The sequence below is a fragment of the Macaca mulatta genome, chromosome 10, assembly GCF_049350105.2.
Source record: "Macaca mulatta isolate MMU2019108-1 chromosome 10, T2T-MMU8v2.0, whole genome shotgun sequence".
NCBI classification, from domain to species: Eukaryota; Metazoa; Chordata; class Mammalia; order Primates; family Cercopithecidae; genus Macaca; species Macaca mulatta.
The window spans coordinates 12,091,628-12,105,511 of record NC_133415.1 but is presented as its reverse complement, the minus strand read 5'-3'; the positions used below and the strand labels follow the sequence as shown (position 1 = coordinate 12,105,511).

The following is a 13,884-nucleotide window of genomic DNA, read 5'->3' as shown; positions in this document are numbered from 1 at the left end:
GTATCACAGTGTGACTGAGGTTGTTTTAAACCCGGATTTGTTTGAGCCCCTGAGCTTTCTAGGTGCAGTTCATTGTACTTCACAAAGCAGCTGGTAGGAAGTGTGTGTGGTGGCCGGAGCTCTCGCCGCAGATGCAGGCCATGTTAACAGAGTGCAGGGCGGCCAAGGCAGGTGAGAGGCCCTCTGTGTGCGTCTATGCAAGTCAGGGCATGTCGGGCGAGGGCAAATGGAGAGTAATATGGATGGAAAGGTCTGGAAACCATGTCATAGGAGGAGGCGCTAAAGAACCTGGGAGGAGGCCAGGCACGGTGGCTCACACCTGTAATCCCAGCACTTTGGGAGGCCGAGGCTGGCAGATCACGAGGTCAGGAGTTCAAGACCAGCCTGACCAATATGATGAAACCCCATCTCTACTAAAAATACAAAAAAAAAATTTAGCCGAGCGTGGAGGCACATGCCTGTAGTCCCAGCTACGTGGGAGGCTGAGGCAGGAGAATTGCTTGAACCCAGGAGGTGGAGATTGCAGTGAGCCGAGATCAAGCCACTGCACTCCAACCTGGGTGACAGAGTGAGACTCCATCTCAAAAAAAAAAAACAAAACACCTGGGAGAAGTAGTGGAGGGACTCTTGCCAAATGCCTGGAAGACCGCCGTGCCAATGAAGAAACTGGCTTGCTCTGCCCAGTTCCAAGCAGTGGGTTCTAGGGTATCTAACAGCCCAAGCGGTCACACAGTAGAGTGAGTGAGAGAGTGAACGCCACGTCACAGGACGTGTGTAAGCAATGGCCTGGGACCGGGGCCACAGGAGATGACCTTGAAGCCCCTCTCCCCGCCCAGGTCACAGGTGTGAGGCCCAGTGGAACCACATTTGGCCAGTTCCCCAGCCTCAGAGCATGCTTGAGCTAAAGATCAGTGGCTGAGCCTCCTGCCGCCAGCTCAGGCCCCCAGGTGGAGACCCTGTGGCCGATCCCAGATTTCCTGAGTGAATTTCTCTCTTCTTCCAGTTCTACCCACTGGCCCAGGTCCAGCTGGACAGCCTGGACCTCTGAACAGGGCTTCCAGCAGCACCCTGGTTTATTTAAGTTTCAGGCCATCAAAAGGACCAGAGGAACTGTTAGCCTCTAGCCGGCCACCTGGGGCCTGTGGTTTTTTGGGTTCCGACAATCAAAAATAGACTGGGTGTTCCCAAGGTCGCCTCCCAGGCCCAGCCCCTGCCCACCTTCCTGTGACTGTGTGGCTGCTGAGTGATGACTCGGCCCAGTGGCCGTGAGGACAGAGGTTGAAATTCCCTGACAGGCCTGGGGACCTGAAGTTGCTGTAGGATGGACAGGCCAAGAGTCAGTGTGGCTGGGCCCATACCTCCACCTCCAAGTTTCAAGGCCTCTTCACCAAGGTAAGTGCTGGGTGTGGATGGGAGGAGGAGGGTGTGCTGGAGTCAGGAGAGGGGCTCTGTGTGGCCCGATACCACCCCTTTCTGGGCCTCGTGGTTCCCAGCCCTGCCCTCCCTTCGGTGACCCTGTGGAATGTTGTCCTGTGAGTTTGTGGGGAGTGCCTGGCAGGGCTTGTGGGTTCAGGGATGCACCCTATGTATGCATGTGGGGCGTGTCTGTGTGAGAGTGCATGCATGTATGTGACACTAGGGTGGGGAGCCTTCCAGTGGGTACACACACAGGCACATGAGGACTTGCTCTGTGTGCACGGAGGGCCTGGGTCTCCATGTGCCAGGCCTGTGCACACAGGTGTGGACATGTCTGCTTCCCTCAAGGGCCCTGAGCAAGGAGAAGCCAGCTGGTGACACTGGTGTGGCTCAGTGTGTTCCCCTGAGGTCTCCAGCCTCCAAACCTCACTCTGCCAGGCCACCCTCCTGGGCCGGCCACAGGGTACAGTGGGTTCATCTGCTCAGCTTCACCAGGTCACTCACTCTGACCCTCAGCATCTGTGGCATTCATGCAGCTTAGAGGCGTCCTTGGCTTGAAATCCTTCTTCACAGTCACCCCCAACACTTTCTGGCTATGCGTAGCCCCTCCCTCAAGTGCACCAGGCACTCCCTTCTGCACCCTCCCTGCCGCCCTCGTGTTCCCCCACCTCAGTCTGGATGCCATTCCATCTTTTTTGTTTTTTTTGAGATGAAGTCTCACTCTGTTGAGCTGACTGGAGTGTAATGATGCGATCTGGGCTCACTGCTACCTCCACCTCCCGGGTTCAAGCGATTCGCCTGCCTCAGCCTCCCAAGTAGCTGGGATTACAGGCGCCCACCACCATGCCCACCTAATTTTTGTATTTTTAGTGGAGATGGGGTTCCTCTCTCTCTGTGGGGTTAGCCACTGTGGGAGACAGGACCCACTGGGCAGGGGAGGGGCCTGGCCCCTCGTGGCTGGAGCACTGGCTCTGGAGTCCCAGACCTGGATCTGAGTCCTGGCTCTGGCACTCAGCCGTTGAGTGTGGTTCACTTCTTCTTGCTGTGCCTCAGTTTCCTCACCTGGGGGCTGCCGTCCCAGTGGAGGCTAGAGGTAGAGCAGCTTCCCGAGTTTTCTTGGACCCCTCGACTCCCTCAAGTAATGGATCCCTGTCTAATCCATTGCTCCTACTTGGCAAGTGTAGAAAGTAAGGCTTGAAGAGAGGAAGGGACTCATTCAAGGCCACACAGGCCTAGAGAGCTAAGCGTGAGGTTTATGGTACGAAAAGCGGTGCACACCGTGGGCCACACCCATCCACACCCCGAGGCAGCCCTGGCCCTCATGGGGCACTTCAGTGCTAATGTTCCCTCGCCTGGAAGGCTGTCACTTCTCTTCCTGGGCTCTCACCAGCCCTCATGCCCCCCCGCCAGTGGTAGACACAGATGGGGCAACCCCCAAAATGCACACGCAGAGGTCTGCAGTTTCCGTCCCTGCAGCAGTACCGACTGGGCACCTACCGTGTGCCAGGCTGGGCCAGATGCTGGGGAGACAGCAGCAGGAGACAGTGAGGAGACAGGCAAAATACACAAGAAATTTAATCAATGGGTCAGTTACCTAGTATGCTGGAAAGGGAAACGTGCTATGGAAGAAAGAAGGGCAAGCAAAGGGACGGGGGGCTGCCCTGAGTTGTGGTGGTCCCAAAGGCCCAGATCAGAGCCCAGTCTGGAAGGAGGAGGAGCTGTGGGTCCCTGAGGCTGGAGCGTTCAGGCAGAGGGCACCGCAAGCACCAACGAAGCCAGTGTGCCAGTGGACGAGAGTAGAGGGGAGGAGGCCAGGGAGGTACCTGACCGACAGGTCTCTGGCCTCCCTCTGAGTGGAGGCAGCAGCCACCACAGAATCTGCACAGAGCAAGGAGGTGAGCTGACTTTGCCCACCGGTGGGGAGGCGGCTGCAAGAACGCAGGTCAGGCAAGGGCAGTGGAAGGGGGAGGTGGAAGAGGTGCTCCTGGTGCCCACAGCCGTCTCTCCTGCGGGACAGGCCAGGTTTCCCACCCAGGGCCCGCTCCCTTTGAGAATCTGATAATAGCCATGGACGCTCCCCTGAAAACACGAATGTGCACGTGCACTCATACACACACACAGATGGGCAGGGGCACACACCCATGTACACATGCATGCACACACTTCTGCACTTGTATACACGCACCTGTGTTCACACACATGCACACACACTTCCACATGTGTACATGCACCTGTATTCACATGCACGTATGCACTTCCACACGTGTACATGCACGCGTGTTCACACGCATGCACACACTTCCACAGGTGTACACACACCCGTGTTCACATGCATGCACATACTCATACATGCTCACAGTCACACACACCATGCTACTGGGAACTTTAGGAGATTACTGGATCCCTCGACTCCCCCAGGTAATGGATCCCTATCTAATCCATTACAATCCCTACTTGGCAAGTGTAGAAAGTAAGGCTTGTAGCCGGGCGCGGTGGCTCACGCCTGTAATCCCAGCACTTTGGGAGGCCGAGGTGGGCAGATCACGAGGTCAGGAGATCGAGACCATCCTGGCTAACACGGTGAAACCCCGTCTCTACTACAAAATACAAAACATTTGCCGGGCGCGGTGGCGGGCGCCTGTAGTCCCAGCTACTCTGGAGGCTGAGGCAGGAGAATGGCATGAACCCGGGAGGCGGAGCTTGCAGTGAGCCGAGATCGTGCCACTGCACTCCAGCCTGGGCGACAGAGCCAGACTCCGTCTCAAAAAAAAAAAAAAAAAAAAAAAAAAAAGAAAGTAAGGCTTGTAGAGAGGAAGAGACTTGTTCAAGGCCACACAAGCCTAGAGGGCTTGACCAGCAAGACTTGGCCCCAACACCCTACCTGGACCAGCAGGGGCCCCTGCCTTAGGGCCCTCTGTTCTCAGCATCAGCCAGGGGCCAGGGGAAACTTCTCTCATTCTAGTTGCCCAAGAGCTCACAGCAAGGCCAGGTGAGGAACCCAGGACAGCAGACAAGAAGTGCTCAGGTCCCAAGAAGGGGAGTGAGAGGAGACTCTGGAGACGTGGCATTTGAGCTGAGCTCTTTGGGCTGGGCTGGGAAGGGCACTCCAGGCAGAGCCCAGTAGCAGCAAAGGCCTTGAGGTGAGAATTCTCCAAATGGAGGCAAGAAGGCCCCCTTCAGGGGCCTTCAAGGGGAGGAGACCCTGGGCTGGGTCTTTAAGGATGAGTAGGAGTTTTTCCAGAAAGGCTTTTTGGGCAGAACACAGATATGCCAGGTACAGAGATTTTAAAAAGCCAGAGAACTGGCGGGGAAAATTGGCTCACGCCTGTAATCCCAGCACTTTGTGAGGCTGAGGCTGGCGGATCATGAGGTCAAGAGATCAAGACCATCCTGGCCAAGTTGGTGAAACTCTGTCTCTACTAAAAATACAAAAAATTAGCTGGGCGTTGTGGTGCACACCTGTCGTCCCACCTACTTGGGAGGCTGAGTCAGAAGAATCGCTTGAACCCGGGAGGCGGAGGTTGCAGTAAGCCAAGATCGCGACATTGCACCCCAGCCTGGTAACAGAGTGAGACTCTGTCTCAAAAAAAAAAAAAAAAAGGGCAGAGAAATTGCAAGGATTTCAGAGGACTGCCTGTGGATGGGACAAGCTCAGTAATGAATGAATTAAAGAATGAATGGAGTGCATGTGGGGGAGGGTAGAAAGGGGACAGGTCTGACTTCACCTGGCAAGTGATGGGGAAGGAAGTCATTAACACAAGAACAAGGAGGTTCACACATTAGGAAAGGATAGCTTTATTTCTCATGAAGGGTTGCAGGCTGCAGGGCAGCCACTCTGACAGGCTGGGAAGCATAGCTTCCAGCCAGAAGCCAGGAACACATGCCTCAGGGGAGGCGCAAAGGGAACAGGAATTTATACTGATCAGGGCGGCTGAATAGACATATTTAATAAGCTATAGGAGGAGTCATGAATATTCATGAAAGGAGAAACAGGGACCTGTGCAATTGAGCTTCATACCCCTTCATGAGTCACATGTGCAAAAAAATGGTGGCGTTAGTGTGATCGCAGGGTGTGTTTCAGCCCTCTGATGTCAAAAGGTGAAGCACAGGACCCTACTGTGTGCCAGGCCTCTGTGAATGCGGGAGGGGAAAAGAGTGACAGGGGCTATGTGGGAGGAAGGAATTGGGGACCATGTCCCCTTCTGGCCAGCTGTCTTGGAGGGAGGCTCCTGGTGCCACAGGGCCTGAGCTGGGAGGGTAGAGGGTGGAAGGTGGGGCCTGGTGTGCCTGGTTGTGCCCAGGGCTGGCTGTGTGTGACTGAGCAAGTCATTTATGTCTGACAAACAACTTCACTGGGCATCCACTGTAGACTCTGTGGACCGTCTCCGTGGTCGATGGTTTCTTATCAGGAAGGGATGATGGTCGGTTATTGTGTCAAAACTGCAAAAGAGGGATAGCATCGGACAGCCGGTTGGTATCAGCGAAGTCTTTCAAAAGGGCTGGTCTCTGGCTAGTCCTAACCATCAGCAGGCTTTCTTCTCTAAGGAAGGGGTTCACGGCGGGGGGGGGCTGTATCGAGGAGTGTCTGACCTCCCATTATGTTGTAGCGAAGAACTCAGCTTTCAAGGTTTCTCTGGGGTCCCTTTGGCCAAAGGGGGGCTGTGGGGGGCTTGGGATTTCATTTTAATTTCTCAAAAGACCATTTATCAAATACCTTCAGTGCTGCCCAGCGCCACCTTGTCACACATCCCACCTTCCTCACCCTCCCCACATGCTGTCAGGTGGCCGCCTTTATGCCTACTCTGCAGACCATTGGGCCTAGGCTTTGAGTGTGGAGCCCTGGCGCAGCTCGGAGGGCCCGGACCAGAGCCAGCTCACTCTGCCCACTGCACTGCCGTGCTCCCTGACCACCTGGAGCCTTGGCAGGGGCTTGATGGCTTGGTTCTCTCTTTTATTCTTTCTTTGCTTTCTTTTTCTTTTTTGATAAAATCTCACTGTGTTGCTCAGGCTGGAGTGCAGTGGTGCGATCCCAGCTCACTGCAACCTCCACCTCCCGAGTTCAAGGGATTCTTGTGCCTTAGCCTTCCCAGTAGCTAGGACTACATGCATGCGCCACAACGCACAGCTAATTTTTGTATTTTAGTAGAGATGAGGTTTCACTATGTTGGCCAGGTTGGTCTCAAACTCCTGGCCTCAAGTGATCCGCCTACCTTGGCCTCTGAAAGTGCTGGGATTTCAAGCGTGAGCCACTGCGCCTGGCCTAGGGCTTGGTTTTCATGGCGTGGGTGAGGAGCCGCCTCACCTGAAGACCCAGGGCCAGGAGTGAGATGTCCCAGCCAGGGTGGAATGCGGCTCCCACAGGCCAGGCAGCAGTTGCTGAAAGGGTAACAGAACTAGCAATTGTTCCCAGAGCCAAATAGGCCTGGGTGAAAGGGGACAGCAGGGCTGTAAGGAGACACCGCCTGAGATTGGCTAATCTTGTATCTGCGCTTTTCCCACCTCCAGCTCCCATAGCCTCCTTGTCAGGCAGCTCAAACCCAGAGGAGCGGTGGGGCAGGAGGGCCACCAACCACCCTCCCCCATATCACCATGGAGCTTGGAGCCCCAGCCTCCCCCACATCGACGTGGGGCTTGGAGGCGGCTGGGAGAGGATGGAGAGACCCAGATTCCACTGATGTCAATGCGACGTCAGGGCAGGGATTCGTCCCATTCTGCAGATGAAGAAATTGAGGCTTAGGGATTGAAATGACTGGAACACTTGGCGAGCTGGCATACAACCTAGGTCTTAAGCATGCTGGGATTCAGCTTCTCCATCTGCTGAGCACCTCCGGGCCTACTGTGTGCCAGGCCTCTGTGAATGTGGGAGGGGAAAAGAGTGACAGGGGCCATGTGGGAGGAAGGAATTGGGGGATGTTTCCCCTTCTGGCCTGCTCTCTCAGAGGGAGGCTTCTGGTGCCACAGGGCCTGAGCTGGGAGGGTGGAGGGTGGGGCCTGGTGTGCCCGGCTGTGGCTGTGCGTGTGACCGAGCAAGTCACTTATCTCTGACGGGCTGGGCGTGGGGAGGATGTACTTGCCACACAGTGCCCAACATACTGAGAGCCGCATTGAGGACATGGAGGTGGACTTTGGTATGAACCCAACAAGGCTGACTCCACTTAGGCCTCCCAAGAAGCTTGGGAATCTGGAAAGGTCAGGAGAACAAAGACCCAAGTTGGGGGAAGATGGAGAGCGAGGGAGTCCCCTGACCCTGGCCAGCTCTGGGCAGGGTAGCTTCCCTGGGGAGTGGGGCATGTCCTTACTTCTCACTCGACCTCAAGGGCAGGGCCTGGGGCTTGGGCAGGTCTTCCTCCCCTTTGCCAGGAGCAATGGAAATGGAGGAATGTGGTATTTTGTGCCTGCATTGGTGCTTGGGGGCCAGTGTCAACAGAACAAGTCCAATGGAGAATCCAGACTTGGAATAGCACTTCTTTCATGGGCTGAGGGATGCCCAGAGTTGCTGCCGAAGGCTAAGGGAGGGAGAGAAAGTTCTGGGGAAGGATAGTGTCTATGAGGTGGTCCCTTCCAGAGGGGCACGAGTCCCAGGCAGGGAGAGCTGTGGCATGGGGAATTGGGAGAGGGGGACACATTTGAGCAGAAATCGAGGGTTCTTTGGGAACTGGAGAAGAAAGGGCAGAGAGGGTTGAACAGCCAGGCTGGGGAGAAGAGGAGGACATTTTTGCAAGGCAGAATAGACTGGATTTTGGGGGAGTGACAACTACCTTAGGCAGATGTCATGGAGATTATTTTTATTTTTATTTTTTTGAGACAGAGTCTCGCTCTGTTGGCCAGGCTGGAGTGCAGTGGCATGATCTCGGCTAACTGCAACCTCTACCTCCTGGGTTCAAGCGATCCTCCTGCCTCAGCCTCCCGAGTAGGTGGGATTACAGGCGTGCACCACCACACCCGGCTAATTTTTGTATTTTTTTTTTTTTTTTTTTTTGAGACGGAGTCTCGCTCTGCTACCCAGGCTGGAGTGGAGTGCAGTGGCCGGATCTCAGCTCACTGCAAGCTCCGCCTACCGGGTTCACGCCATTCTCCTGCCTCAGCCTCCGGAGTAGGTGGGACTACAGGCACCCGCCACCTCACCTGGCTAGTTTTTTGTATTTTTTAGTAGAGACGGGGTTTCACTGTGTTAGCCAGGATGGTCTCGATCTCCTGACCTCGTGATCCGCCCGTCTCGGCCTCCCAAAGTGCTGGGATTACAGGCTTGAGCCACTGCGCCCGGCCATTTTTGTATTTTTAGTGGAGATGGAGTTTCATCATGTTGTCAGGCTGGTCTTGAACTCCTGACCTCATGATCTGCCAGCCTCGGCCTTCCAAAGTGCTGGGATTACAGGCATGAGCCACCGTGCCCAGCCCATGGAGATGTTATAATGGAATGTGCTTAGAGTGATGGGAACTAGGAATGGATCTTACACTTTCAAATGGTTGGGAAAACATCAAAAAATGTTTCTGGACACGTGAAAATGATATGAAATTCAAATTTTTGTGTCCATAAATAAAGTTTTATTGGAACACAGCCATGTTCATTCTTTTACATATTGTCTATGGTTGATTTTATGCTACTATGGCAGAATTGAGTAGTTGGGACAGAGACCGTATGGCTGGCAAAGCCTAAAACATTTACAATCAGGCTCTTACAGCAAATGGTTTGCCCACCCTTGGTTAGAGGCAGCCTCCAGGAAGAAGAGAGCAGTGAGGGTGATGTTGAAGAAGGGGGCCAGACTAGGTCACCAGGGGCTCCTTGTGCCCCGCCCAGGCACTGAACTTAAGCTGAGGGCAAGTGGGAGCCATTGAGGGTGCAGGCAGGAGAATGACTTGCTCAGATGAATGTTGGAGTAGGATCACTCTGCTTCCTCAGCAAGGATGGATGAAGCTGTACACGGAGGCACCTGGAGCAGGAAGACCAGCCCTAGGCGGCCCGGATGGCTTAGCTAAGGCCTCTGGGACCACTCTGGGGCACATTCACTGGGATCTAGCATAGGCGGCGCCTCCCTGCACCTTCGACGATGGCGGCGCAGAGATGTCTGCTGCGTACCCACAATGCCTCGGGCCTCGCACCGCAGGCGGAAGTGGCTGCTCTGCTGCCCCCAGAGCGGAACCACTTGAAAGGCGGGAAACACGTGGGGACGCCTTCGAGCCCTGAGAGGGATGACCCAAGCAAGGCCACGAGGAGCCAAGGCACGACACGGTGGGCCCTCGGAGAACCGCTGGTGGGCAAGTGGCAGGAGAGTAGGCTCAAGAGGGTGGGCAGGGCCGGCCGGGCCTGGGCTGGCCGGGTGAGGGGGGCGGGGGAGCGGAGGCCCTCCCCAGTTATCCCGCCAGTGCTCGGGCGGCTTCGGGCATGTGAGCGATTGAGGGGGTCGGAAGGACACAGGCCGATGTACAGCGGTCACCACACCCCAAGCAGACACACAGACTGTGTAGACACCGTAACAGGCCCAGCACCGTGCACACATCACAAGCCCAGGCCTCTGCACACGGTCACAGATGCCTGCCCGAAATCCCTGCCCAGGTTCACACCGGCACAGCCGAACCCACGCACACACCGCAACACGGGTCTGCACGTCCATGCACACAGGCACAAACCAGGGCACACGGAGTCACACCGACCCGGGCACGCTGCGGAACGCACCCGTCCACGCATACACAGAACGGGACTCGCTGCCCCGCACGCACACCAGGCCCGCACCCCGAACTACCCGCGTCCCCCGCACACGCCTCTGCGCAGGCCGCCCCGGGCCGTGGGCCGGCGCACGCACGGTCACAGGAGGGGCGCGCGCACACTCGCACTCACACACACTCGCTCGCACACGCACACACTCGATCCAGCACGCGCGGGCGGCGCGGGGCGGCGGCGGCCGGAGTCTGCGGTGCGAGGCGCCCCCCGCCCGGCGCGGCGGCGGAGCCCGGCTGGCGGGGGAGGGGAGGGGGTTGCGGTGGGGGCGGGGTGGGGGCCGGAGCCGCTTGAGCCGGCGGGAGCGGGCACCCCTGCGCGCCGCGCTCGGTCTCGCCTCCGCGCCCCCCGCGCGCCCGCCGCGGTCCCTCCCCCGCGCCCGTCGGCTCGCCGGGCCCCCGCCGCCGCCCGGGGGTGCAGCCGAGCGGCCGCGCCGGGCCCGCGGGACGGGGTGGAAGTGGGGGTGGGGGGCGGGGATCGGGGCCGGGCCGGGGCCGCGCCGCCCGCGATGCCGGGCGCCCGCCGCAGCCGCCGCCGCCGGAGCCCGGGATGGGGCGAGAGGCTGCGGCGGACGCCAGCATCTCCCCGCCGGGGACCCCGGGGGCCGCGGAGCCGCCGCCGCCGCTGCTGCCGCCGCTGCTGAAACCCAGCGGGCGATGGGTGAGTTGACCCCGGCGTCCTGGGGGGCGCCGCGGCCCCTCTATCCCCGCGCTGCCCGCCCTCCCGCGCCGCGCTTAGCGCCCCCCGCCCGGCTCCGCGGCCCCCTCCCCGAGCGTGACCTTAGGGGGCGGGCGCGGGCGCGGGCGCGCTGGGGCTGGGGGCTCGGGGGCCGCGGTGGGGGCGGGATGCTGGGGAAGCCGCTCGGCGCGGGCCCCCTCCCCCTCCCCGCCGCTCCTCAGAGCTCGCTCTTCCCCGGAGGGCAGAGCCTCGGCGCCCGACCCCCTCCCACGGCCGGGCGGGGGACGTCCCCGAGGCGCGGGGCTCGAGCCCTGCTTTGTGCGCGGCGTCCCCCAGCCTCCGGCGCGGCGCCCCCCAACCTCCGGCGCGGCGCGGGGCTGGGGTGGGAGGCCTCCGCGCCAGCCTTCCCCACCCCCGACCCGGGACTGCGGCGGCGGCGGCCGAGGCCCAGGCGCAGTCGGGGTGCTGGGCGGGTGCGGGGGCTGCGGCCGTAGCTACCCCTGGGGACCAGGCAGAGGCAAGTGTGGAGAGGGCCCCCGGCCTTTTACCGGGGTGGGGGCCCCCGGCTACCTTGCACTGCTCTGCCCAGGGCGGGGGAGGGAACCTGGCTGAGGGAGGGCGCTATAAATATCTGCAAATAGTGAGTTCTGGAACCGGGGGTGGGGAGGGGAGTGCGCCTGGGTGTGTGTATGGGGGGGTGCCCGAGCTGGGGTGCAGCAGGAAGGGATGCCGCACAGCCAGACCTAGTGGTCTGAGGTCGGATGACCCCCAGCCCCGGAAGACGCCCCTGAAGGCTCCTGATGGGGTGTGGACAGACACACTACCCCGGTGGGATTCCTCCCTGGTCCTCCACTTCATTCCTGGGACATACCAGTCCAGATTCGCCTTGATGGGGGAGTTGTGAGCACTGGCATGTCACTTGGGAAGCGTGTCACTGGGATCCAGACATGGAGCCCAGCAGAAGGATGGAGGGGAGAGTCTCCACCCGTAGGAGCTGCAGCTCGGAGGGGATTTTCAGTCTAAGGAGTGCTAAGAGGAGCCGCTCTGGGTCCTAGGAAAGTTTGAAAGAGGGGTGCCAGCCCAAGAGGAAGAGAGAGCTTGCTGGAAGAGAAGATGACAGGAAGCTGCCAGAGTTCTCTGGGTAGAGAAAGGTGGGAAGGGCGTTGTGGGCCGAGGGAATGGCATGAGCAAAGGCTCAGAGGTATGAGTGCCTGGCGTGTGTTGAGAGGTGGCAGTGGGGACAGTCAGGCACTGTGGGTGCCCCCTGGAAGAAGTCAGGTGAAGACGGGGGAGAGGCTGGGCAGGGCGTCCAGGTGGAAGTGAGGTGGGAGGGCACAGCAGGGAGCTGGTACTTGGTCCTGAGTACAGCAGGGGGGATGCCGCTACTCAGACCCCTTCTAAGGGTCTGCCTGGTGCCCTTGGTGTGGTCACGGCTGCTTGAGGCGCACTGGTGATTCTTTTTTCTTTTCTTTCTTTCTTTTTTTTTTTTTTTTAGGTGGAGTCTCACTCTGTTGCCCAGGCTGGGGTGCAGTGGCGCCATCTCGGCTCACTGCAACCTCCACCTCCTGGGTTCAAGCGATTCTCCTATCTCAGCCTCCTGAGTAGCTGGGACTACAGGTGCCCGACACCACACCCAGCTAATTTTTGTATTTTTAGTAGAGATGGGGTTTCACCAGGTTGGCCAGGCTGATCTCGAACTCCTGACCTCAGGTGATCCACCTATCTCGGCCTCCTAAAGTGCTGGGATTACAGGCGTGAGCCACCTCGCCCAACCCTGATGATTTCTTTTTCTGTAGTAACTGGACCACCTCAGGAAGTCAACTTTCTGAGCCTCAGTTTCCACATCTGTGAAATGGGGAAGTTTTGTTTTTGTTTTTGTTTTGAGACAGGATCTCACTCTGTCATCCAAGCTGGAGTGCAGTGGTGTGATCATAGCCCACAGTAGCCTCGACCTCCTGGGCTCAAGGGATCCTTCTGCCTCAACCTCCTGGGTAGCTAGAACTACAGGCGTGAGCCAACACACCCAGCTAATTTTCTGTTTTTTTTTTTTTTTTTTTTTTGAGACGGAGTCTCGCTCTGTCACCCAGGCTGGAGTGCAGTGGCCGGATCTCAGCTCACTGCAAGCTCCACCTCCCAGGTTTACGCCATTCTCCTGCCTCAGCCTCCTGAGTAGCTGGGACTACAGGCACCCACCACTGTGCCCGGCTAGTTTTTTTGTTTTTTTTTTAGTAGAGACGGGGTTTCACCGTGTTAGCCAGGATGGTCTCGATCTCCTGACCTCATGATCCGCCCGTCTCGGCCTCCCAAAGTGCTGGGATTACAGGCTTGAGCCACCGCGCCCGGCCTAAAACATTTCTTAATAGAGATGAGGTCTTGCTATGTTGGCCAGGCTAGTCTTGAACTCCTGGGCTCAAGTGATCCTCCTGTCTCTGTCTCCCAAAGTGCTCAGATTCCAGGTGTGATCAAATGGGGGAGAATTTGATTGTGGAATGAGTTGCAGAGAGGATTCAATGAGAGGATGCACACAGGGTGCCTGGCACCTGAGCAGCACTCAAGAGATTACTGGCTGCGCTATTATTACCTGGAAAACGAGGCTGCCAATGCCAGCTGGCGGGCCAGGCCAGCTTCACTGGGCAGCGGCCATGAGAATCACGAGAGGCCTGGGCTGGACGTGAACAGCAGAGAGCTGAGGGTGGGGGAACTGTGTGGTCCTCATACAATTCTGGGAAGAGACTAGATAAGCGGTGAGGAGTGGCCAGAGGCAGGGTGGTCTGCAAAGACAGGCCCTCTTTGCCTCATGGGCACCCACCCGCCCAGCCAAGGCATTTGGCATATCCTGCTGTGCTCCCCAAGAGCCAGAGCCTCTTTGCTCCCCAGAGTGCAGTGATGCAGCCCCTCATCTCAGCCACCCCCAAGCCCTTCATGTCAGGGGGACCAGGTCTTGGAACACAATGTCCTCAGGTAGGGTAATAATTTACTGTGCTGGACAGAGAGGACATAGGCCTTGCCCTGAGGAAATTAGAATCCGTTGGGGAGCAGATACCCCTGGGCAAGATGCTCCGCCTAGCCCTATG

The 13,884-nt window shown here is 58.1% G+C and overlaps 1 protein-coding gene across 4 annotated transcripts in view; it reads left to right on the top strand.

The window, feature by feature from the left end:
- The first annotated feature begins 21 nt into the window (after positions 1-21).
- MGAT3 (beta-1,4-mannosyl-glycoprotein 4-beta-N-acetylglucosaminyltransferase) overlaps positions 22-13,884 on the top strand; it is a 46,743-nt gene continuing 32,880 nt past the window's right edge. Inside the window, exons 1-2 of one of the 4 annotated variants that reach the window (XM_077949703.1) lie at positions 22-171; positions 1,296-1,392. In XM_077949703.1, coding sequence (XP_077805829.1) covers positions 1,322-1,392 — 71 coding nt within the window. In that variant the 5' untranslated portion in view covers positions 22-171; positions 1,296-1,321. Of the gene's footprint in view, positions 172-1,221; positions 1,393-10,238; positions 10,793-13,884 lie in introns of those variants that run through there. The other 3 variants (XM_077949701.1, XM_077949700.1, XM_015150380.3) reach the window with 3 other exon arrangements.